General features: G+C 49.9%; 14 protein-coding genes across 14 annotated transcripts; 8 read left to right on the top strand and 6 right to left on the bottom strand.

The window, feature by feature from the left end:
- Positions 1-121: 121 nt before the first annotated feature.
- On the top strand, positions 122-1171 carry Bathy13g02380 (predicted protein; the record flags this gene model as incomplete). Its single annotated transcript, XM_007509562.1, has 1 exon — positions 122-1171. The coding sequence occupies one exon, from the start codon at positions 122-124 to the stop codon at positions 1169-1171; it is 1050 nt and encodes a 349-aa protein (XP_007509624.1).
- A 186-nt stretch (positions 1172-1357) lies between these two features.
- Positions 1358-3166, bottom strand: Bathy13g02370 (predicted protein; the record flags this gene model as incomplete). The annotated part of the gene is made up of 1 exon (XM_007509588.1): positions 1358-3166. The coding sequence occupies one exon, from the start codon at positions 3164-3166 to the stop codon at positions 1358-1360; it is 1809 nt and encodes a 602-aa protein (XP_007509650.1).
- A 367-nt stretch (positions 3167-3533) lies between these two features.
- Positions 3534-5111, bottom strand: Bathy13g02360 (predicted protein; the record flags this gene model as incomplete). Its single annotated transcript, XM_007509508.1, has 1 exon — positions 3534-5111. The coding sequence occupies one exon, from the start codon at positions 5109-5111 to the stop codon at positions 3534-3536; it is 1578 nt and encodes a 525-aa protein (XP_007509570.1).
- Positions 5112-5723: 612 nt separating this feature from the next.
- On the top strand, positions 5724-7694 carry Bathy13g02350 (predicted protein; the record flags this gene model as incomplete). Its single annotated transcript, XM_007509583.1, has 1 exon — positions 5724-7694. The coding sequence occupies one exon, from the start codon at positions 5724-5726 to the stop codon at positions 7692-7694; it is 1971 nt and encodes a 656-aa protein (XP_007509645.1).
- Positions 7695-7875: 181 nt separating this feature from the next.
- Positions 7876-9792, top strand: Bathy13g02340 (predicted protein; the record flags this gene model as incomplete). The annotated part of the gene is made up of 1 exon (XM_007509338.1): positions 7876-9792. One exon carries the CDS (start codon positions 7876-7878, stop codon positions 9790-9792), a length of 1917 nt encoding a protein of 638 aa, XP_007509400.1.
- Positions 9793-10456: 664 nt separating this feature from the next.
- Bathy13g02330 (unknown protein) lies at positions 10457-11578 on the top strand (the record flags this gene model as incomplete). The annotated part of the gene is made up of 1 exon (XM_007509387.1): positions 10457-11578. The coding sequence occupies one exon, from the start codon at positions 10457-10459 to the stop codon at positions 11576-11578; it is 1122 nt and encodes a 373-aa protein (XP_007509449.1).
- A 354-nt stretch (positions 11579-11932) lies between these two features.
- On the bottom strand, positions 11933-13037 carry Bathy13g02320 (spermidine synthase; the record flags this gene model as incomplete). Its single annotated transcript, XM_007509570.1, has 2 exons — positions 11933-12864; positions 13007-13037. The coding sequence occupies 2 exons, from the start codon at positions 13035-13037 to the stop codon at positions 11933-11935; spliced, it is 963 nt and encodes a 320-aa protein (XP_007509632.1).
- A 249-nt stretch (positions 13038-13286) lies between these two features.
- Positions 13287-13985, top strand: Bathy13g02310 (predicted protein; the record flags this gene model as incomplete). The annotated part of the gene is made up of 1 exon (XM_007509511.1): positions 13287-13985. One exon carries the CDS (start codon positions 13287-13289, stop codon positions 13983-13985), a length of 699 nt encoding a protein of 232 aa, XP_007509573.1.
- Positions 13986-14063: 78 nt separating this feature from the next.
- Bathy13g02300 lies at positions 14064-15746 on the bottom strand (the record flags this gene model as incomplete). Its single annotated transcript, XM_007509398.1, has 1 exon — positions 14064-15746. One exon carries the CDS (start codon positions 15744-15746, stop codon positions 14064-14066), a length of 1683 nt encoding a protein of 560 aa, XP_007509460.1.
- Positions 15747-16112: 366 nt separating this feature from the next.
- Positions 16113-18290, top strand: Bathy13g02290 (ATP-binding cassette superfamily; the record flags this gene model as incomplete). The annotated part of the gene is made up of 1 exon (XM_007509378.1): positions 16113-18290. One exon carries the CDS (start codon positions 16113-16115, stop codon positions 18288-18290), a length of 2178 nt encoding a protein of 725 aa, XP_007509440.1.
- A 150-nt stretch (positions 18291-18440) lies between these two features.
- Positions 18441-19733, bottom strand: Bathy13g02280 (predicted protein; the record flags this gene model as incomplete). The annotated part of the gene is made up of 1 exon (XM_007509497.1): positions 18441-19733. One exon carries the CDS (start codon positions 19731-19733, stop codon positions 18441-18443), a length of 1293 nt encoding a protein of 430 aa, XP_007509559.1.
- Positions 19734-20094: 361 nt separating this feature from the next.
- Positions 20095-20400, top strand: Bathy13g02270 (predicted protein; the record flags this gene model as incomplete). Its single annotated transcript, XM_007509527.1, has 1 exon — positions 20095-20400. The coding sequence occupies one exon, from the start codon at positions 20095-20097 to the stop codon at positions 20398-20400; it is 306 nt and encodes a 101-aa protein (XP_007509589.1).
- Positions 20401-20509: 109 nt separating this feature from the next.
- Bathy13g02260 (unknown protein) lies at positions 20510-21703 on the top strand (the record flags this gene model as incomplete). The annotated part of the gene is made up of 1 exon (XM_007509503.1): positions 20510-21703. One exon carries the CDS (start codon positions 20510-20512, stop codon positions 21701-21703), a length of 1194 nt encoding a protein of 397 aa, XP_007509565.1.
- Positions 21704-21781: 78 nt separating this feature from the next.
- Bathy13g02250 (predicted protein) lies at positions 21782-24025 on the bottom strand (the record flags this gene model as incomplete). The annotated part of the gene is made up of 2 exons (XM_007509572.1): positions 21782-23572; positions 23927-24025. The coding sequence occupies 2 exons, from the start codon at positions 24023-24025 to the stop codon at positions 21782-21784; spliced, it is 1890 nt and encodes a 629-aa protein (XP_007509634.1).
- Positions 24026-24129: the final 104 nt, after the last annotated feature.

The following is a 24129-nucleotide window of genomic DNA, read 5'->3' as shown; positions in this document are numbered from 1 at the left end:
GCGAAGAATTCCTCGACGAGGAGGCGCGAACCCGTGAAAAGTTGGCGCTGTTCGCGTCTTCCGCGGAAGTTCTTTCCTCCTCGAAGCGGCGATCGAAAGGAGGAGGCGCTTTTTTATGACGATGACGACGACGATGATGCTCCTGTGCTTCCTCCTCGTCGTACCGCAAACAACAACCTCACGCGGTGGTGGTAAAAAGACCTCAGTCTTCTTTGCGAACGCGCAAAAACAGCAACAAAACGACGACGCGCTTTGGTGCGAACCGGAGAATTGCTACGATTTGTTGGAGTTGCACCAGCACAACGCGACCAAGGCGCTGATTAAAAAACAATATTTTAAGTTTTCAAGAATGTACCATCCGGATAAAATCGATACATACGCAGGCGCGGGCGAGGAGGACGATGAAGAAACGAGCAGCGGTAGTGATACTACTACTAACGACGAGGATGCAAAACTCGCGAAACGACGAAAAGAGATGACGCAAAAGTTTGCGAAGCTGGCTCGCGCGTACGAGGTGTTATCGGACGAAAGGAGACGTCAGGATTACGACTACGCGTTGAAGTATCCGGAGGATAAAGAACGAAATAGAGCGATGTTTTACAGAGACAAGTACTCCAATCAGCAAGGGTTAAAGGCGAGATTTACGTACATCTTTCTCGGGATTGCGATTGTGGTGACTTTGTTTCAGTTTTTTAACGATAGGAGCGTGTATAGAAACGTTTGGTTAGATTTCAAGGCGTCCGACATATACGCGAGGGAGATGAAGACGAGGTTGAAGAAAGTGAACGAAAAGAGGATGATGGCGAGCGTTGGTGGTGCCGGGAAGAAAAGAGGAGGAGGAGGAGGCTCGCTATCAGCCATGAATAGGGAGGATTCCAATTCGTCTTTGAACAACACGTCGACGAGCGGGAATAGTAACAATAAAGCGCACGCCAGTAAACGCGAAAAAAAGAAGTTCATGAGAAATCGAAGCAAAGAAGACGAAGAGAGAGATATATTAGACATCGAAGACGAGATGAAAGCGCAGTTGTTAGAACAAGGCGTGTTGTCGACGCCAACGTGGAAAAACTTAGCCGTTGTTATCCTTTCGAAATGGGCGGCGAAGAAGGCGAAAGAGCTTGGCGCAAAAGCGAAAGCGAAAGCGACTGACCTCTCGAAGAAGAAAAAGTAGACGCGTTTAAAAGAGAGATTTGCCAACTATTGTTAACTTTAGCACCTAGTAGACGCCGCCCGTCTTTTCTTCGCTTCGGGACGAGCGTCGTAAAACTACATCGTCTAAACTTTTCTAATATTTTCCTAATTTATTCGCTACAAATCCTCTCCCTCTCTCTTTTACTCTTTCTTTTTTACTACTTTACTACATTTGATCGTACGTTTCCCTTCGAAGTTTATTACCCAACGTCAAGTACGCTTTTTGAATCATTTGAAACTTTTCCACCTTGCCTCCCTTCTTATCTGGGTGCCATCTGTGCGCCAATCGTCGATAACTATCCTTGATCTCCTCAATCGTCGCCTCGTTGCGTTTGTCGTCGAGTTCTAAAATCTTATAAAACGATTGCGAATCCGTCGAGAGTCCGCGATTTGCCGCCTTTCTTGACGCTCGATCCCAATCGTCTCCCCATTTCAAACGCTTCTCTTCCGCGCGCCTTTCCGCTTCCAACTTTTGCGCGCGTTGGCTCTCTAATTCTTCCCTTCGTTCGTTCCTCTCTCGACGCCGATAGACTTGATTCTCCCAAATGGCCAACGCCCACGATTTTCGTTCCTCGTTCACCCAATCCTCTCGCTTCGTGCGTTTCCACCGACTCCACTCCGCATCGTCTCTCGCGAGCTGCGCGCACTCGTCGAGCCAATATATAGATTGCTCTGTCGCAAAGTTAAACGCGTTGTGTTCTTTTACGACGTCTTCTCGATCCTTCTTTTGTTGCGCTCGTGAGCGAAAATCCAAAGTTTTCGCGTAGTGCGAAAGCAACGCCGCGGATACCACGCCGGATAAGAAGGATAGACCGTAATCTGTCATTCCAGAAAGCATAAACGTCAAGGTGCTCATACCTACACCTCCAATACCCATAGCGCGCTTCGAACACGCTAACTCATCGCACGCAACGTTTCCGGACGTTCCGCACACAATCGCGTTCCTGCGCAAATATCGAATCGTTTCCTTCTTTTCCGTTTCGTGTCCGTGCGTGAACTCTACGAGATACGCGGGCAAATACACAGCCAACGGCGTCCCCCGAGACACGACTTCCAAGTGAACGAGCACATCTTTCACGTGGTCCGTCGAAAACGTATCCTTGAGTTCCTTCGAAGCCTTTTCGCGAAGATCGTCTCGAATGTTCGCCAACGCCAACGTCCACGCGAACGAACGTTTAATTTCAAACGGCAACACGGTCGCATCGCTCGCGTTCTGTACTCTTCTCGTCTCTTCTTCTACTCCTGCGTCCCCTTTCTCTCCCCCACTACCTCCTAACGACGTCGGCGGCTCCACCAACCTCGCAAAATCCGGCCGCACCGAGAACGTCGCAAACTGCCTCGCCGCCGCGTCCTTCTCGAAATCGTACCTCACCGCCTCGCCTCCGTTAAACTCTCGCCACTCCTCAATCTCTTTCCACTCCACGTCGTCGTCCGCGTTGCTCTCGCGCTCTCCTCCCCCATCTTTCCTCCCTCTCCCGCTAAACCCTACCTTCGCTTTATACTTCACCCGAAACGAAACGTCCGCAAACTTCCAATACGGTATCAACGTCTTCGAAACCGTCGCTCCGCCGCCGCCGCCCGCCGCCTTCGACGACGACGGCGAAGAAGAAGAATCAACAACTTTCCTCGGTCGCAACGGATCGCGCTTCAGCCATCTCTCAAAAATCGCCAGCGCTTCTTTCTCCGTCTCGACGGTAAACGCGACCGTTTTCGCCCGGCACGATCCGAGAACGTGTTCTTGTTCTCGTCCGAGTCGTTCTTTGTCTTCTTTGTCTTCTTCTTCTTCCTCGCGTTCAAAGCGAGGCGAGTTCAACGACGACGACGATGAAAACAGCGTTTTGGCGGCGCGCAGAAGAACACCGCGAGGAGAAGGATTTTGATATCGCGCGGGAGGAGCAGAAGTCGTCGTCTGAATCGTCGTCGTCGTCGTCGTCGTCATCCAGCGTTGAAATCTTCTTCGTAAACACGACGACATGATGAATGCGCGCGCAAACAACAAAAGAAGACAAAGAAGACGCGAACGACTTTCGACGAGAAGACGACGAGGTGACGACGTTAGCACTCCTGCTCCAAAAAGGGAGGAAAAATCATCGTCGGTGTGGTCGTTTACGGGGTCGTCGTCGTCATCGCGGGGTAAAGTAAATGTTTTTGAAGAGTTTCGTGGGTGTTTGTTTCAGAGGAAAGAAAGTGAGAGTAAAATGTTGTGTTACATCAAACGGCGCTTTGCTCTCTTTAACTAAGTGAGAGTAAAACGTTGTGTTACATCAAACGGCGCTTTGCTCTCTTTAACTAGTCGTACTTCTCTCTTCTAGTTTTTGCGATGATGATCTTCTTCCTCGTCATCACGTGATGCTCATCATCCCCCGCAAAACCATCTCTCGCAACTGCCACGTCGGCTTGCTAAATTTCCTCCCGTCTTCGGTTTCAAACTCCACGTCGGATAACTGCATGGCCCATAAATAGTGCACGGATTGAATGTCATCGTTGGCACCTTCGATAATTTCTTTCGTTTTCGCGTCGCGGACGCAGTTGACTTGTTGGCAGGCGAATTGTAAAACCACGGTTGGGGAGTTATCGAGGACGCGGATTTCCACGAGTTCGAGTTCGCTGACGTGTAATAATCGCGCGTCGACGACGTGACCTAAAGACTTCCAGGCGTTGATTTGACCGTCCATGCGTTCGATGATTTCCGGGGAAATGTTTTCCATTTTCTTCAACGACTCGACGTCGCCGAGGAGGTAGGATTTGATGACGTCCGGTACCGTGGATTTGACTTCGCTCAAGAAATCAGACGTGTTGAAACCAACGTCCATTTGGCGTATGAGTTTCATCGCTTCCGCTTGGTCGGTTTCACCGAAAAACGATTCGGAGGCGTCTTGGATGCGATGGACCATGGGAGAGTCCGAGGTTTCCCATCGTTCGCGCAAATCTTCTTGGACATTTTTCAGTTTTTTCACCGCTTCGGATTGTTGCAGTTTATCTAAATTTTCTTCGCTAAATCCGAGCTTTTGTTTCACGTCTTCAAACATGCGCTCGAATCGAGTTGGGTCTTTCGGCTTGACGATTTGTACCGCGGTCGAGGCAGGCGCGTCGCCGTCTCCTCCCCCAGCGGCGGCGGCGGCGTAATCTCGCATTTCCTTTTCGCGCTGTTTTTTCCGTTTTTCTTTAAACTGTTCGGTTTCGTCCATGTTGAGCAAACGCACTTCTTCTCGGATGGCGTCGAGGGCGACGTTAAAGTAACGGCCGATAAACGACGTCGATGCCGACGCCGACGACGACGCGCTGTTGCTGCTGCTACTGTCAGAGGAAGATGATTCAGGGGAAGCTTCTTTTTCCTCGCTCGCCCCTGAAGCGCTTTTTGCGCCGCCGCCTTTGCCAAACATCCTCTCCATCCCAACCTCTCTCTTCATCTCCTCCTTAAACTTCTTCGCTTCAGAAAACGCCTCTTTCACGCGTGGATCCGACTGTAACTTCTCTCGTTGTTTCCGAAACGCGTTCAATAAATCTTGCGCTTTCGCAGACGTGGTGGATTTCGCACCCCCTTCGAATCCATCTTTTTTCTTCTCCTTCTTCGTTGCATCATCATCATCATCATCCTTCTCTCGTTCGTTTCTCGTCGAACTGCTTTTGCTGTTACTGTTACTGCTGTCACTGCTCGACGACGACGACGACGACGACGGCGACGGCGACGCGTCGCTGCTCATCCCCCGTCGTCCTCCACTTTTCGAAGAAGTCGAAGAAGAAGTTAAAGAAGAAGTTAAAGAAGAAGAACAAATCCATCGCCGATTTTTTCCATCGTCATCGCACTCGTCATCATCCTTTCTGTGACTCACGTTGTTGTTATTGTTGTCGCTCAGAAAAGAAGAAGAAAACCGCGTCGAACTCGAAAGTCGTACTCTTCGTCCGGCGATGGCGATCATAGTTCTCTCTCTCTCTCTCACTCTCTCTCACTCTGGCGGGGTCGTTTTTTGCACAAAAAATGTCTCCCCGTGTGGGAGGAGCTTTTTCTGAGGGTTTAGGGTTTTTCTGCGTCAGGCGCGTTAAAAAATACGAGCGCGACAACTACGACACGCGCACCTCTGCTTTCTTCTGAGTACTTCTTCTGCCACCTCTCCGCCACTCCTGGGCCACCAAATTGTTGTTGTTGTCACCTTTCCATCGCGCGGCGTACTCTTCGCGCGCGCGCGATGCTGGTTACAGTTCGGCTTTGTTGCGATGTGTTGGAGATCTCAACGCGCGCGCGCGCACTCACGCCGTTACGGATATTGATCAGAAACCCTAAACCACATAACCCCAAAAATATCTGCCCGGCGGGGGCGAGAGGGAAACTACAGTCACGTGTTGACAATTGTACGACACATTGAACGCCTCCTTTAAAGGAGCACACGCACACTCACAGAGGCGCGCGAGAAACCCACCACAAAGCTTCGTCTTCTCTCTCGCTGTTTCTCTCTTTTTATTTTCTCTCTCTCTGTGTTTTTGTTTTTGTGCGTGCTTTAGAGCGCGCGCGCAACGCAGAGGAGGTACTTCCGATGGAGGAGGTCATTTCCCCATCGGCAACGGTTTCATCGTCGTCGTCTGCGACGAAAACAACGAAGGACGACGACGACGTGAGAATACTAAAGAATACGTTCCTCGTGTTCTTCGTGAACTCTCGCTCGGGGTCACGCGCATCTCTCACTTTACACGAACGCATCAAACGCAGATATGAAACGCACAAAGATTGCGAAGTGATTTTTCTCGACGACTATCGAGGCAACCAAGAGGTGTTGAGAGAACGCGTGCGGTACGAAGCGTACCGCAGACACAACAACGCGGAGGAAAAGGAGAAGTCAGTAAGAGCGCGAGCGGTGGCGTGCGGAGGGGACGGGACGGTGTCGTGGACGTTTTCTTTGTTGAAAACCGCGTGCGAAGAAGAGGAAAGAGAGTTTGGTGTATCGGCGGGATATTGCGTTCCGGTCGGGCAACTGCCGATGGGGACCGGGAACGAGTTCGCGAGAGTGTTCGGATGGAACGAATCGAAAGACCGGTGGGAGAACGATTTCGACGCGTTTTGCGAAGAAATGAAACGAGGGGAGATTGCGACGGCGGATTTGTGGAAGTTTGTCAGCGAGAGCGTGGTTGATTTGCCGAAAAGCGGGGAGAGCGAGAACAACGGAAAGACGAAGAAGACGAAGATGTTGAAGGAGTATTTTTCATCTTCTTCTTCGAAATCTTCGTTGTTGCGACAAAGAAGTGCCGCTCCTACTACTACTAGAGGAGAAGAACAAAAAGAAAAAGAAGAAGAAAAAAGACGACGACGACGACGAAACTGGTCGTTTTCGGGACATTTGCGTTCACCTTCTGAACTCGAGGAGACTTTGGTTGAATCCATACGAGATCACGACTCGACGCAGACGACGCCGCATCCGAGTTTGCCCGCTTCGCTGTTCGCGGATCCACCGTTGAGTCCCCCCGGGGCGACGACGCAGATGGATCTGGTACAGAAAAGACGAGAATTCGTACCGCCAAAGTTAATCGTCGAAGAAACGATCAAAGCGACAACAACAAAAACGACGACGACGATAAATCCTTTCGTATCTTTACCTCCAGGAGAACACGTTCGAAATGACTCAATCGCGTCGTCGACGTCGTACATGTCCGCGATTGAAGGTGTCGTCGACGAAGAGAAGATAGAGTACGACGGCGCTAAAGATATCGAAGCCGGGGGCGCTAAAACGTCTCCGCCTCTGGTGAAAGTAGAAAAATTCGAAAAGCTCTCCGCCTGTTTCTTCTCGGTAGGTTTCGACGCCGGCATCGCTTTACAGTTCCATCAATTTCGAGAGAAAACGGAAAAGTGTTGCGTCGTTCCAAAAACAGTCTCCGCCAACGTCGCGGGATACGGCGTCCTCGGCGCGTTAGAGTGGCTTGCTAAACGCCGTTACCTTACACCGAAAACCATCCTCCTTTACGTGGACAACAAACAAATACCGATCCCGGAGCGCGCGAACACCATCCAAATCTTCAACATCCACTCCTCAACGACCGGCGTAGATTTTTTCGGCTCTGGCGAAAAATCCAAACCGCACGAGCACTTGCAAGACTTCCAACCGCCGTCTGTCCAAGACGGCTTAGTCGAAGTCGTCGCCACGTACGGCGTCGGCCACCTCTCCGCCATTCGCTTTCGAATGACGCACTCCCACCGCTTGGCGCAAGGCAAGAAAGTAGAAATCGTCTTGAAGCGACCGTTGCCGGTTCAAGTGGACGGCGAGCCGTGGTTAAACCCACCGGGGAGGTTAAAGTTCACCTTCTCTCGCTCTTGGCCGGTGGTTTTAGGTTTAGGCGAATTGCGAAACGTGTGCCCTTCTCCTCCGCCTCCTCCTCCTCCTTCTAAAAGCGCGTCTCCTTCTTCTTCGCCGTCGTCGAAACACCGCGGAAACCATCTCGACGACGAAAAGAAGAGCAAAACCGCCGCCGCTAAAAGAGTCATCGCACCACCACCCTTCGGAGACGAGATGGTTTGATAGCAGAGAGAGAAAAAGAGAGAGAAAAGAAACATAAACAAAAAGTTTCGCATGCCGCGGGGGGTTGTACAGCAGAAACATCTCAATTTTGAGACATCACCACAAAAATCACGCCGTAAAAACACACACATAACGTGCTCGTTAAAATGCGCTTCTCAACCCGTACCCGACGAATTTCACGATGAGTTCGTTCGCGTCTTTGAGCGTCTGTCGGTCTTGTTCTTTGTGTTCCTCGTCGTCTGAATCCTCCTCCTTCTCATCGAAGAAGAAGAAGAATACGATGAGAATTTCCCCGACGGGGAAGGAAAGATACCGTCGAGAATTCAAAGAAGAAGACGAAGAAGACATCGACGGGCAATTCGCACTAATTCGATTCAAACAGTGGCTGAAATCCTTACACATCGAAACGATGTGCACGTCTGAATTCGTATTCACGCGCAAAATGGGGATCGGCGGGATCGTTTTGGAGGATAAAGAGGAGCGAGACGTGATTTTTCGGATACCGTTAGGGGAGAGGAGGAGGACTTCTGAAATCGGCGCAACAGTCGCCGGGAGGAATTCGACGGAAACGACGTTACCGACGGCGATGCGATGGGACGTGTTTTTACGCGCCGATTGCGAACAGCTCGGGTTTAGCTCGAAAGTCGGGGAGATTTTCGTGAAAGAACAGTTCGCGAGTAAACTGAGAGGCGTTTTGATCGAAGACGATGATGAAGAATCGGATTTTAATGACGACGAGGACGGGGCGAACGCGTCGTCGTCGTTTCCGTTGGATTCGACGAGGACGAGCATGTTGGCGATGGCGCTGATGTATCAGGATCTGAAAGCGAGGAGTACTCGAAGAGCGGAAGAGTTAAGAGGAGAAAACGGAGATGAGAAGGAAGAAAGCTCGAGGGATGATTATTCACCGCATTGGCAGGCGTACGTGGATTTGTTGCCGACGAACGTGGATTCGCTTTTGTTGTGGTCGACGGAGGAGTTGGCGTTTTTGCAAAACAGTCGCATCGGAGAGAGAGCGAAACGGAGGAAGAAATTGGTCGCAGAGGAGTTTCAAGTTTTATTTTCCAACGCGAGTTTACGAGAAGAGTTTGAGCGGTTGATGATGCCGCAGACAAAACAGACGCAGACGCAGACGCGACAACGAAAACGACTGACGCCGTTTCGATTCGAGACGTTGCGAGAATGGTTCGAATGGGCGTACGCCACGGTATTAGCGCGCGCGTTTACGCTTCCGGAAATCGAAAACGGCGCTTTGCTCCTCTGTCCGGGCTTGGATATATTCAATTCCGCGAGAGACGCGGCGAAATGCGAGGTGCGACTTTCTCCTCACGACGACATCTCTTTGCACGCGACAGTGGGCGGATATCGCGCCGGAACGCAAGCCTTTCACGATTATGCCGATAAAAGTAGTGGCGGCGCACTTCTCGAGTTTGGTTTTATCTACGACGACGACGAGCGGTTGAATTTCCCGCTTTTTATGGACGACGACGACGAAAAAGAAAAAGCAAAAGAGTCGACGACGTTCATTTACGAAGGCGCGACGGAAATCGAAATCTCCGCCACCGCCGTGTTGCGCGACTTCTTGACGCACCCGCGCGTTCTCGAAAAATGCAAACAACTCGACGTCCTCGCCCCGTCCTCGACGACCGAAAGACCCGTCCTCCGCAAATTCCTCCTCTCCAACGTCACCGAAACGCCGTGGGACTCCTCCGCGGAAACAAAAATCCTCCATCCTTCCTTCCAATGCGTCTCGAAAGATTTACTCGACATCGTCCAAACGATCGAACGAGAATGTATAACGACGACAAAAACCCCAACGACGACCACCACCGCGTCATCTTTGTTGCGACGAATATACAAACGCGAATTCGCTCGATACTCGGCGACGTCCATCGCGGAAGATTTGACCGCGTTACGGCGAATACATACCCTCCTCGACGGGACCGAAAACGCCGCGGAGGAACGTCATGTCGACAAAAACCGAAAACAACGCCGCCAAAAAAGAGTCGTCATCGCTTTGAAACTTCGTCTGAGCGAAAAAATCTTGCTCCGAGCGTGCTTGAACGACGCCGCGTTCGCCGAGGAGGAGATGGACTGAAACGCAATCGGTGTACAATCATCACATTTAAGGGGAATAGTTATTCTTCTGTGCTCACTTTTATTACAGCATACTTCGCTAAAGTACTCTATCTCTGCGTTCTAAACGTTATCTACCTTGTTCCTCTTTCCAAACCTCCTCCAGTTCCTCTTTCGCAATTGGAAGCAGCAGCCCATCATCCTCTTCGGCATTTTTATCCAAAACATTCAAAGAAGAAGAAGTCGTCGCCGGAGGAAAATACGACAGGAAAACCATCGCAGACAAGGAAACGAAAACGAAAAGCACGAGTACTTTCCCGCTGACGACGATACTTTTATTATTATTCGTGTTATTCGGTCGTTGTTCGTCCTCCTCGTGTTTCATCCAAGACGTCGTTTGGTGAGAGCATTCTGAAGACATTCGTCAGACAGCAAAACAACAAAGAAAGGGAAACGAAGTGAGAGAGAGCGTCAGCGAGACAGACTGAGGAGTGAGAGATACGCACCACGCAGAGTCTCTATTTTAGGGTTTTGGAGTAAGCATTTGACTTAAAAATTTAGGGTGTAAGTGCTTGACCTTACTCCCCTCTTTTTTGGCTCGTTGGTTTCTTTCCCGCCAAAATTTGACGCTTTCGACGCACACATCTGGCGGAGTAATCTCTCGTCGCATCCTTTTACCGCTCGAGATGACGATTCAGACGAGCAAACGGCACAAACAACAACAACTTAAACAACAAAGGAGTCAAACAAACACGAATAATTCATCCTCCGTGGCTTTAACGACGACGACGTTAAAAAATCGAAGATACAATCTCCGCTCGATTGGAAAAGAGATCAATACCAACAACAACTCTTCGAGAGATGGGTCGGACCTTTCCGAACGAGATTACGCGTTTAATAATAGAAGGGGCAGCGGAAGTGGTGGCGGCGAAGAACGCGGTGGTTCTGCTAATGCGGAAGATAACGGGAACAGCGACAAAGCTTTAACCCCATCGTCTGCTGTGATTCGGAAGACGTTTGATTTCGAGGATTGCGATGTGGCGTTCGACGATGAAGACGACGTTTTGTTGTTTACCACCCCGTCGACGGAGAAGAAGAAGAAGACATTAAAGTCATCGAGGACGAAGAAGGGAACGAAGAGAGGGAGGACGAAAGCGTCGACGTCTTCCCCTGATAAATCGACAAGGAAGCAGAAGCAGATGAAGAACAACAACAACAAGAAGAAGAAAGACGCGAGCGGGAGCGGGTACGCGACGCCAATCGCGACGTATTTTACGAGCGACGAAGGGTCGCGGCACGCCGCGACGACGACGACGACGACAACGCCGGAGGAAGGCGACGATACGACTGCGCGAATACGCTGCGGTAAAAACATGAACGCGAGTTTCGACGCGAAGGCGAAAACGCCTTTGGAAAATGGAGAAGAGGTTGGCGACGACGGCGGTCGGAGGAGTAGTCCGGTGAGCATGCGGAAGTGGATGAGGGAAGCGTTGTTGAACGCGCCGGTTAAAGTTGGGCAGAAGATGAAGTTTGATTTAGATGAGACACCTCCGAATGATACGAATTATTATTATAAGACGAATAACAACAGGTCGTCCTTCGCGTCGCCGAAGAAGGTCGTCAATAGCATAAACAACAATAACGACAATAATAATAACAACAACAACAACAACATCAACAATAACGCGAGTAACAATAGTAACGCGGTGACGCCGACGGTCGCCAACGGTGGAGGCATGACGACACCGAGGTTTAAAAACGTGACGCCGAGAGATATCTTCTCTTCGTTGCGCACGACGCCGATTTGAAGTCTGTCTTCTGTGAGAGAGAGAGAGAGAGAAAGAGAGATTGTACTAATAATACTTTAAAAATACATTGAGAAGAGACAAACCAGAGCGGGAACTGTATACCGGCTCGTTGTGATTTTATATACTATACATACATTTGTGAATTGGGTGGATTATTATATATACTCATGATAATAATAATGATCAACGCGTGTTTGTCATGACATCTACTTGGTTTAAACTCTCTCTTTTTCTCTCTCTCTCTCTCTCGCATGACTTCTATTTTAATCTCCGTTCGTATTTCTTAAATTAGTAAAAACGTTTCTTATTTTCTAACATCAAACAAAAAGTGTTTCGCGTGTATCGTAAATTGAATCAAGCGGCGGCATCGTTTCCCGGCACGAGATGCGGCTCGACGATTTGGCGAGCGAATTCAGGAAGCACGAAAGCTGCCGAGTGAATAGCCGAGTTGTAATATTTCAGAGGCTTCAGCGTTGAGCCTTCTTTCGTTTTCGGCGCTTCTCGACTGGGCCGTTCGAACGTGACCGTCTTCCCATCTACCTCGGGCTTCGAAGCTAACACGAACCCAATTTGTCCGCTCGGATACGTCGGTATCGTGCAATACGCGTAGCTCACGCTGCCTCCGACGAACACCTTCTTACACATCTCCAACGTATCCCCAATCAACTCTCCGTGCAACCACAAACACTCGCCTTGCGTGCACACCACTCCTCCAGGTTTCAACGCTTTAAACACGCTTCTAAAAAACCTCTCCTCAAACAACACGCTCGCCGGCCCAATCGGATCGGAACTGTCCACGATGACGCAATCGTACGTCCCTTCCTCGCACGACTCCACAAACTTCACCCCGTCGCAAATCATCACCGTCGCCCGTTCGTCCTCAAACCCTCGCGCCATGTACGGCATAAACTTCTTGCTCACTTCCGGAACCATCCCATCAATCTCCGCCATCTCCACCCGCTCCACGTACTGGTGCCTCGTCACCTCTCTCAGCGCGCCGCCGTCGCCGCCGCCGATTATCAACACCCGTTTCGGTTCCCGCGAAATCGCGCACAAAGGTAAGTGTGCAATCATCTCCTGATACGCGAACTCGTCTCGTTCCGTCGCTTGTATGCACCCGTCCAAAACGAGTAAGTTCCCGTACGTGGACGTTTTGAACACTTGCACGTGTTGAAACTCGCTTTGTGCGTCGTACAGTTTTTCCTGAATCTCGAGCGAGTTCGCTTGTCCAGGCCACATTTCCGGGGAGATTTCCGAGAACCATCCGTCTTTGAGAGTGTTGTTCCCTTTTGATGTAGTACAATAGCGAGTTTACGATTGAGAGAGGACACATTAGTAAACGCAGAAAAAGGATGAAAGAAGGTAAGGGAAACCGGTGGCGGCTCCCCGAAGAGAACAAAGAGAGAACGAGTTTAAATGTTTTCGTACCGGTGTGCGTGACGACTGCGGACTCGGTCATATTTTGATTGGAACCAAAACCGAAAAAGTGTCGTCTCCGTTTCGTACAAGGAGCAGTGAGAGTAGACTGAATGAATGATCCGCGCGTCGATGCGCGCATGTACAATGAAGCGAAATTGGAATATAAAAGCAAGTTAGGGAAAAATCCGCACATGTTTTGCAACACTAAAAACGTATCTTATCCGTTTTAGTGTCCGTTTTTTCTCTCACTCTTTCACTCCAATCGCTTTTGCCGAGCGTTTCGCGAGAGATGGCCTCCGTGTGCTCCTCCTGTACGTCTCGCGGAGGTCGCGGTGCGCTGTCTTTATCGCTTCTTTTGATGATGATGGTGATGGTGATGATGACGATGCAAAACCGGTCGCCAATTCTGAATGTTGTCTTTGAGGACGGAGGAGAGAGCGCCGCAGATGTGAAGCAGCAGAGCAGCACTCGGAAAAGGAAAAGAACCGTCGATGATGTCAACATTATACCGATGCCAGAATCAAACGATCCACTCGCATCGAAGCGAGGGGAAGGCGCGGTGAAACTCAAAAACGACAACAACGATATACGGAACACATCTGAAAAGCACTGGATGGAGGAGATTTTTCGAGCGCGAGACCGCGCGGGATTGGTTGGACCGAAAGCGTGTAAAGACGTGCACTTTGGGACGATCGAGAGAGGGAAAACGAGAGGGAACCATCGACATCGAGGGAAAGCGGAGACATTCGCGGTGTTTGGGAACGCGAACGGGATCGTTCGGGTCGAGCGGGAAACGGGCGGGGGGTATACCGATTATAGTTTTTCGAGAGGCGAGCGGGTGCTCGTGTCGAGTCCGCGGGGATTAGGCCACGCGGTGACAAACTCGGACGAAAAGGACGGCGTCATGGTGATAGTGGCGTGTAGCGACGAAGCGCACGACGACGACGGGGATGGGATGAACGATTACCAAATATGGGACGATCTTTGATGCGACGATAAAGAATATAGCGTAGTTGTACTTTTACGAAGTAGCGTATAGATAGATAGAAAGAATGTGTTTTTCATGTTATCCGCCGAACAAGCCGCCAAAGTAGGACCCTCCGCCGGAGGTGTCCGCGGCGGCTTTCGGTCGCTCCACCGCGCCCGCTCCCCAAACCGAGGCGGCAATACCGTATTTTTCCACGTACCCTTGGAATCCGTCGTGCGCGTCCGCTAACGCGGTAATTTTATCGCCATCGCTCGCGGCTGATAGTTTCTTTTGCAACTCGCTCTTTCTCACCGATCTCCCCGAACGCATGTCCATGGTTTCCCTCTCCGCGGTAGCCTCGGAGCGTTTCATGATGTCCATCAATCTCACCGAGTCGCGACTAGAGCTCGTTTCCACCTCGGCGATCGCTCGGTCCACCGATCGCATGGCGTCTTCGAACGACACCATCGCTCTTTGCACGTCCATGCTCTCCGCTCCAGCTAAGGTTAATTTCGATCGAATTCCAGTCGCCCACGCTTTGACGTCATTTACGTTCCTCATGATGTTCGACACCGCTTGCGCGATTTTGTGTTTATCGTCCGCCATGATTTCTTTCATAGCTTCGATCGTTTCCTTCGCGCCGACCAATTTCGATTGGTAAATCTCCAATCGCGCTTCTCTCTCCTCCAACTCCTCGACGTAATCCTCGAACGTTTTCACCACGTCTCTCAAACGCGCGTTTTGATCGATCAAATCTTGACTTTTCAACGTCAAGTCGTGCATTTTCTCCTTCATCTCCTCGTGATGGTTCGTCAACTTCACCGCGGCTTCTTTCGCCTCGTCTCTCGCTTGCTCCAACTCTTCCGTCATGAACTTTCGTTGCTTTTCGAATTTAATCTTAAATTGCTCTCTTTCGTCGTCCAACTGTCGGTTGACTTCCGCGTACGTCTCGTCGATCTTCTCCTCGGCTCGTTTCCTCTCCCGTTCTCTCAACTCGTTCACCACCTCTTGTTGCTCCGCGTGCTTCAACTCCATCTCTTTCAAAGTATTCGTCAAAAACTTAATCCCTTCCCCTTTGGCGTCTTGTCTCAACCGTTCCGCGGTATCTCTCTCCCTCTTCAACCTCACGCAAGTCTCCAACAACTCCGCGTTCTCCTCGGCTTTTTCTCTCACCTCGATCGCTTGCTCCAAAAACTTCTTCTCGTACTCGCTCTTCACTTGATTCACGCCTTCTCTCACGTGAAACTCCACGGTCTCGTCCACTCTCGCTTTCAACCTCGCCAACTCGTCCTCGTGATCTTCCTTCATCTTCTCTCTCTCTGGCACCGAAAAGTGCGCGTCTAAAATCGCCTCGTGCACTTGCTTGACCTGTTGCTCGCGAAACTCGTTCATCTCCCGCTCCACGCGTCTCTCGTACTCGTCCATTTTTTGCGTGTATTCCACTCGTAAATTCTTCTCGATGTCTCGCTTCGCGTTTCTAATCGCCGTATCTTTCGCGCCGTCGATATCCGACGCTTTTTCAAACAGCTTCGCGTACGCCTCCTCGGCGTCTCGATGATGCCGCGTGACTTCGTCCTTCTCTCGCGTGAGCAACACGACGGCTTGTTCCAGATTTCCGATTCTCTCTCTCGCTTTTTCCAACTCAATCGATGTCGTCGCCGAGGAGTGTTTGGCCGCGTTGCCCTCGGAAATTTGTAAGTGCGCATCCCGTAACTCTTTTTCCAAGTGTTGGATTCGTTTCGTGTATTCCGCCGCGATGGTCGCCGCGGTCGCGTACGGCATGGATTCGATCGAGGAGGATACTTTTCCATTGGAATTGGTCGAATTCGTCGACGTCTCGAGCAGTCGTTGCAAACGAACGGAAGATGCTTCCATGATTATATATTCTTACAAACACACTACTAAATTTTTCGATCGATCAGTTTTCAATCAATCGATGTCCTCGGTCGGTCTCGCTTTTTTCCTTCTTCTTCTTCTTCTTCTTCTCCGCGCGTCGTTTTGTGAGACTAATCTTTTCCATTAATGGGAAATGGCCATTAGGTTTTAACACCCTAAACATCACACCTCACAAAGAAACCCCCAAAAATGTACTCTTGTAAACCCGCGCGATAATACACGCGCGCGCTTTAAAGAGAGAGTCAGAGAAAGATGGACGCCCTAAAAACGAAATCCTCTGCCTTCTCCGCGTCGTCGTCCGGTGGTGGAAATAATAATAATAACGGTGGGAGTAAAATAGGTCTCGTCCACGGCTTAAAACTGGTCTTCGATGCGGTCTCGACGCATTCCGCCGACGGGTTCGCCGTCAACTTGAACCAAATCAAACGAGACGTGACGTACGTGTCGTTTTTGGCGATATCGTGCTTTGGGTTTGCCTCGGTCGCCGGGACGGAGGTGATTAGCTTGAGCAAGAAACGAGCCGAGGCGTCGAAGGCGATTCGAGAGTGCTCGACGATGTTGGATTTGAACACGTTGGATAAAGAGGAAGGAGGGAAGAATACGTTGGCGAAGAAGTCGAAGAAGAAAAAGAAAGGACCGAGAGGCGCGACGGATGCGCAGTTTTGGCAAGAGCTGAAATATTTACTCCGAATTGCGTTCCCGACGCCCACGTGTCGAGGGTCTCAACTCCTTTCCGCGCAGTTTTCGTTGCTCGTCATGCGAACGCTGTTGACCGTTCGGGCGAATAAAGTCAACACGTTTTACTTGACGAAAGCGATCGCGACCGCGGATTGGAAGTTTTGGGTGAGGTGGTATTGGAACTTTATCGGATGGATGACGTGTGGAGTTGTCGTGAATTCTGGGCTCAGGTATACGGAGTCGTTGATTCAGGTGGAGTTAAGGTCGGCGCTGACGAGAAGAGCGCACGAAAAGTACATGAAGCTGAACAATTTTTACAAGACGGCGGTGTTGAGGGAAGGTGGCTTGGAACACGTGGACCAACGGATCGTGGCGGATATTAACGAGTTCAGTCGAGAGGCGGCATTTTTGTACGGACACAGCTTTAAACCGATTTTGGAGTTTACGTTGTCGTTGACGGAAGCGGCGAAGGAGTTGGGGTATTCTCGACCTTTGGCGTTGTTCGCGAGTCAAATTTTCATCACCGGGACGTTACGGGCGATGTCGCCAAAATTAGGCCCGATGGTTGCCAGAGAAGCCGCGTTGGAAGGTGGATTCCGACACCAGCACGCGCGATTAATCGCACACGCGGAAGAGATTGCGTTGCTAAAGGGAGGCGAACGCGAAAAGGATTTGTTGAACGCCGGGTTGGATAATTTAGTCACCACGCAAAGGTGGCACGCGTTGCAAAGAGTTCGAAAGTCTGTGGCAGATAACATTTCCAAGTTTCAAGGTTTATTAGTTGGAAGCGTGTTCGTGCACGTGCCGTTTATGGCGAAGCGGGGTATGGGCGAAGGCGAACGGATTTCCACGTTTCGAGCGACGGAGGAGTTGATGTTGAGAAGCGGCGGCGCGTTTACGGAAGTTTTGTTGTTGGGTAAGAATTTGGACGAAATGGCAGGATACGCGCACAGATTAGGAGAGTTGTTTCACACGTTAGATAACGCAGAGAAAGAATCGTTAGCGATGGAAAAGAAAGCGAAAGAGGAGAAGATGTTAGCAGCGTTACCCGCAGGAGAAGGAGAGAAGGAAAAAGCTGCGCAAACGTCGATTCGGTTCGATAAAGTCTCCGTCGGTGCTCCCGAACCTGACGGTTCTACGCGCATTTTACTCAAAGACCTGTCCTTAGAAATCAGACGAAACGAACATTTATTGATCACCGGACCGAACGGGTGCGGGAAAACGTCGTTGCTTCGCGTGTTGGCGGGATTGTGGGAGCCGGTTTCGGGCGCCGTGACGAAACCAGCGGCTGATGAGTTTTCGATGATGTGGTTGCCGCAACGCCCGTACTTATCCCAAGGCTCTTTGAGAGACCAAGTGGTATATCCAGCCAACACGAAAAAAGCGCGCGTGGACGATGAATACGTCAAAGAGTGCTTGCGAAGAGCCGGTTTAGGTAAATTCATCGAGGGCGATTACGCGTTAGGATTAGGCATGCGACATTTGGAATGGAACGATGTGTTATCTGGAGGCGAACGACAACGCATTGGATTCGCGAGATTGTTTTATCACAACCCCAAGTTTGCTATTTTAGACGAAGCGACGAGCGCGATAAACCCAGATCACGAGGCGGAGTTGTATAAAGAGGTGTGCTCGAGCGGCACGACCATTGTCTCCATCGCGCATCGATTAGAGTTGAGAAAGTTCCACGCGAACGAATTAAAAATCAAAGGCGACGGGAAAGGTGGGTATGAAGTTTCTAAATTGAAGTAGTAGTCGTGTAACACATTACATATCCCCTCACCTAGACGTACGTAGGAATAATTCACAGGTCGTCAAAACTACTTCGCGCTCGCGCTCGCTAATATAATACAATTTTTTCTTCTTGTACATTTTTGTTTGATCTTCTAATTGTCATCATCATCAAATATTCAAGTACGCGATAAAACTTATCAACGGTAAAACCACCAATCCGAAAACGAACATGATCGCTTGTTCGTTCAGTTTCTTCGCCTCTTCAACGTCCTCCTCTCTGGACCGCCACTTTGGATTGACCCATTTTTCTAAAGCGTCTTCGGTAAACTTTCTCCTGTCCGATTCGTAATCGAACAAATCCGCTTTCATCTTCTTCGACGCCGTGGTCATTCCCCACAGCATTCTCTCCGCCTGCTTGGACACTAAACCGTACTGGTTTCCCAAAACTCTTTTATACTGTTTCAACGCCTCGTCTCTCCGCTGCGCGTTATCTAAACACATCGCGTAACAAAAAATCACCTGTCCTCCCAACTCCGATCGCGCGTTGATATCCTTCTCGAACGGCTCTAAAACCGCAATACCTTTCGTCACGCTCCCGACGCGTAAGAACTCGTTCGCTTCCGCCAAAGCTTCTCGCGCTTTCTCCTCTTCCTCTTTCGTCATGTTCAGCGCGTTCGTCGTGCGATACTTCTCCAACTTTTTCGCCACGCGGATTTTCCTCGCCTCGGTTTCTTCTTTCGATTCGATAATGTTTTGCCCTTTCTCGTCTTTTTTTAAAGTTCTTCCACCCCCGTACTCTTTGGAGATATCTTTTGGACGCGGGAATACCCCCCACGTGGACACTTTCGGTTTATAATTCACCCCGGTTTCGATATCGTCCATGCCGACGACGCTCTCGTCCTCGTCGAACGGATTGTACGACGTATCTTTCGATATGATTTGAACGTTCACGGATTTTTGCGGTCGCGACGACGATGGTTTCTCTTCCTCCTCTGATGCATCTTTATTCTTCGACGAGGACATCTCTTCCTTCTTCTTCGTCGCGTACCCTCTCGCCTGCGCGATCCTCTCTTCCGCGGTGAGCTTCTTCGAATCCCCTCCACCTTGTACACTCGGTGTTTCCACGCCCATTTTTTTACTCTCGCTGTATTTCTTTGCCGCGTTCAACATCTGCGCGAATTCGTCCGCTTTTCGCTTTTGACTCGTAGAGTCTCCGATGTTCGAAAGCACGGCGTCTTCGTCGACATTTGTGTTCGTTCGTTTGATTGCGGAAAGGCCTTTCACGTTGTTGTCTTTTCCTCCGTCGTTGTCATCATTATCATCATCATCATCATCATCACCCCGGTTTGACGTAAACGAGGACGAGCAGAGCAATCGAGACGCTCGCGACCGTCGTCTCGAATAATTCGAACGACACCACGACGACGACGATACGGCGTTTGGCGCGATCGATATACTCATCCTCCTCGCTGAAACGGAAGTGCTGCGCGTTTCAAAAACGTGTACCAAACTGTTGTTCAATGCGATGGTAAAAAGATACGTGTGTGTAGTATTTGACGGCGAGGAGACGATGTTTCTTTAACACCTTCAGTTGCTCGAAAAAAACAAACTTAGTTTCCTTTTTCAATTCGCTGGAAACGACGATCGAGAACGAACCGACTGAAAAATGAAAACGCGATGCATTCGCTTTGTTCGTTCTGTTCGTTGATTCCAAACTCAAGCCTTCTTTTTGCTTTTCCTCCACAATTAATTCTCCCCAGTACAACTCCGCGCTGAGTAAAAGCCACACCAGTGAGCACCCCTTTACGACGACGACTTTCGCATGGCAGTCGACCACCCGGAAGACATCCTCCCCACGCGTTCGTTACTGGGCAAACGATCCCCGCTCGTCCTCGTCGGCGCCGCATCCACCGCGGCGGTTTTATTCGCCGGGTTAATGTCCTTCCGAAGTGGAAATTTCAACCTCTCGCAAAAGATGATGCGCTATCGAGTTCTCGCGCAAGGCGCGACGGTCGGGGTGATGGTCGCCACGAGCGGCGTCGCGTTCGCGGATTTAGGGAAACTGGATCAAGTGTGGAAGAATATTACTCTCGGTGGCAGTGATGATGAAGAGGACGGGAAGAAGTGATTCGAGCGTTTAGATTATAGGGAACCACGTCATCGCTTGGGAGAAGGCGAGAAACGCTTTCGCGCGGAGTGTTTTAGAGAATTTGAACAACAACACATAAATATATATTATGAGTTTCTTAACAACGGCGATGATGTTTTCGCGTGCGAGAGGAAGATGCGCTCGTCGATTTGTACGCATTGGGAGTACTGAGCACCAAAACGGTCGACGCGCTTTACAGGCGTTTTCCCCGTACTCTACGATAGGCGAGGAATCCCCTCCTCGTATTCGCGAATACGAGGAAGACGACGACGAGGAGGAAAAGGCGTTCGCGGAACGCGAGAAGAAATTTACGCTGCAAAGAAAACTCTTTCGAGAGAGTTTGAAGATGAAGAATTTAGAACGCGCGAATGGTTTCACGCGGAAGAATTTGGATCTGAGCGCGAGCGCTCTCGGGATGAGTCCCGCGGTCGTGGATGCGATGATGGGCGACGGCGACGATGTCCCGCCGGAGTTGAAGTTATTGGAACAATGCGTGGAAGATATGGACGAAAAGGTGAAACGGGAGATGTTGTCGTCGCCTTCGCCGACAGAGAACGGAGACGAAGGATTTCCCGAGACGGCGGAGGAGAAGTTACAACGCGTCATCTTCGAGAGAGTGTTTATGATAGAAAAATACGCCGAGTGGTGGCCAGAAGCAGTGTTGAAAGCGGTCAGAAAAGGCGGTCCCGGATACGCCAAACGAATGGCGGGACGAAGGATGGAAATTGCCGAGTCCATCGCGGAATTTGCGTTTTCGAGAGAGTACGATGACGAAGCCGAAGATAACAACGGCGATTCGTTTTCGAGTAGAAATAGTGATAACAGTACTAGAACTAGAATTAGCGGCAACACTGGGAAGGTTTTAAAACGTGCCGACGTGGCTGCCATTGCCGGCCTCCTCTCCTTAGGAGAAACCCTAGTCACGATAGACTTTTCTCGCGATCGAGAGATGACGAAAGAAAAGTTGCGCCAATCGATCAAAGCGTTCGTCGACGCGAGAAGACAGGCGCAAACTGTCAAAGATTACGCCGAAGCGTGGACGGTTGTGGATGCAATCGTCACCAACGGGGTGAATTCTTTGGACCGCCTGGTTGATGTAGTGAGTAGTCGTAAAAATAGAAATTTCGACGACGATTTTAGCAAAAAGCTCAAAGCTTCTCCTCAAGACGCGCTTCGCATGGCGTCGAAGTTGTTCGAGAAGAAGCAAGAGTTCGTGTCCAAATTGTTCAAAGGAAAGAAGAAAGACGACGACGAGAACAACAACAACGAAAACAACAAGTAGATTCACATTTGCATGTGGTTTAATAACTACTAATTGGTATATATATATAACTTTATTACACACGTCGATAATTCAAAATTAATCGCACTTGATGTTCCGGTAAATTCTTCGAACGAACGCGTTCGCCCCGAAGTACCCAACCGCGCCGCACATCAAGCCCAATCCTAAACAAAACATTGCCGTGTACCCAAAGTAAAAGCACGTTTGGAAAAACCCCGTCATTTTCGTTTTGAAAATGAAGTAATATATGGAATACACGTACACGTAAAACGCGGTACTCGCGGCGGAAATGAACGACGTCCAGTGCCAGTGGTAGTTTTCCGCGTTCAAGAGAAAGTACGTGCCGACGACGGTGACGCACAAGGTCACAATCATCAAAATCATAAACACCAACAAGAAGAAGCCGTAGACGTAGTAGACTTTATAGTTCCAGATGCTCGTGAAAACAAAGTAGGTCTCGATGAAGATGGAACCGAATGGAAGTAAACCACCGACGACGCCGATGACACCCGGGGAGCAGTACCACGCTTTTTCCGGAATCGGACGCGGGATGGTTTTCACGCGACACGGGTTGTTCGGAACGCCGTTCCAGTTTCGACCAATGACGGTACCAAAGAGCACGAGCGGGAACGAAACGAACGCCCACATCAACGCCAAAACAACCATGGTGCCAAAAGGGGCAGCCGCTAATGAGTGGTAGTAAATCGCGATGGCGTTCAAGAGGAAAGCGATGGAGAAGACGCACCCCGGGAACAACGTGGCCGTTAAGAGCATGGTGCGAATCCAGTTTTTACCTTCGTTTCGGGCGTTGAAACCACCAGCGACGTAGCCAGAGATGAACGAGGTCAACGCGTAGCACACGATAAAAGACGTGGTGATGGCACCTCTTTGTTCAAAGAGCAAACCGGCGATGGTGACGCCGATGACCATAACCGACAAGAGCGCGAGCTGAGTCCCGGTGCCAATCAAAGCGGCTAAAATCGGCAACATTTTTGGCGGGCGAAAGACATCGCCGTGGACCAACTTCCACCCAGACTCTTCGTTGACGTCTCTTTCCATGGAATCCAAATCGTCCTCCTCTCGCGCGTATTTCGCGTAATCGTTTCGCAACGTTCGCATCAAAATCATCGATACCAAACCGGCCAAGAAGATAACCATCATGAACGAATTGAAGATGGAAAACCAGTGGATTTGGTGTTCGAAAAAGTTGTAATCCAAATAGCGTTCGAATCGTTGCGTGAACTTCGTCGTCGTCGGCTCCCAGTTGACGGAATAGGTAAAATCGAGCTTTTCTCCCGTTTTTAACGCTTTCGGTCGTTCGGCGGTTAAATTGACTTGAATAATTCGGTCTTCGTTGTACCCGATATCAAACGATCTGTGCGTGTACACGTACACTTTCGCATCGCCGCCAGCATCATTACCGCTGTTGCTGCTGCTACTACTGCTTTTCTTATTATTACTGCTACTGTTATCCTCCTCGTCTTCTTCATCATCATCGTTCGCGTTCGGATCGACGTACTCGCCGACGAACCCCCAAATCGGCAACTCGTCCATATAAAACTCGTACCAATAATGATTCCTAATCGCGTTAGAGAACTTCTCCACCTCTTTCTCCGTCAACTTCCCGGTCGAGCACATCACTCTCTTCGGTAAATCTTGCCTAAACTTAAACTCCACGTTGGATAAAATCAACTCGTTCCCTTCCAAAATCTCCCCGAGACCGCCCCATTTGTGCACCGGTTTCTTCGAAGCGCCGTCTTTCGGTTCCACTTTGCAAAACGGCAGTTCGTAGTAATTGTACGTCTCTTGCGGATTGTTGTACGGGCCGACTTTGTTCACCCAGAGTTTGATCGGGTCGCCGGACGCATACTGTGTGTTTTATAGAGAATTTAATTTGAGAAGGAGAGAGAGAAAGAGAGAGAGAGAGGTGAGTATTCATGTCGCGCTTCTTTGCCATTTTTGGCCTCTTTGGCCCCTTTCTCGCTCCTTTCGGGAGAGATCAAATCAAAAATTGCCGACCAGAGAATGTGTTTCAAAACGCGCTCTCTTTCACACGCTCTCGCTCGAGCGCATCATCATCGCGCGTGGAAAACTCGTCTCTCGACCGCGCTTCGAAACGAGATGATGGGAATAACAACGAGACGATGACAATTGCTTTAGGAGTAGTACTCTCGCACATTCCCTCCCTCTCGTCGTTTTTAAACGATTACGTGTTTCCCGTACCTTGTGGTCGTACTCGTCTCCGGTCACCCCTTTTAACGTCGCGACGAAGAGCACGAAGAAGGTAAACAACAGAGAAACGCGCATTACGCCGTTCTTCATATCGATGGTATGGTTTCCTTTTTTTTAATACTCGCGACAGAAAAGCAAAGAGAGAAAAGAATGCGGAGGATTGGATTCGATCGCTCGAGGAGAGATCAGAAGGT

Source organism: Bathycoccus prasinos (genome assembly GCF_002220235.1).
Source record: "Bathycoccus prasinos genomic : Chromosome_13".
In the NCBI taxonomy this organism is placed as follows: domain Eukaryota; kingdom Viridiplantae; phylum Chlorophyta; class Mamiellophyceae; order Mamiellales; family Bathycoccaceae; genus Bathycoccus; species Bathycoccus prasinos.
This window is presented reverse-complemented; position numbering and strand designations above follow the sequence as displayed.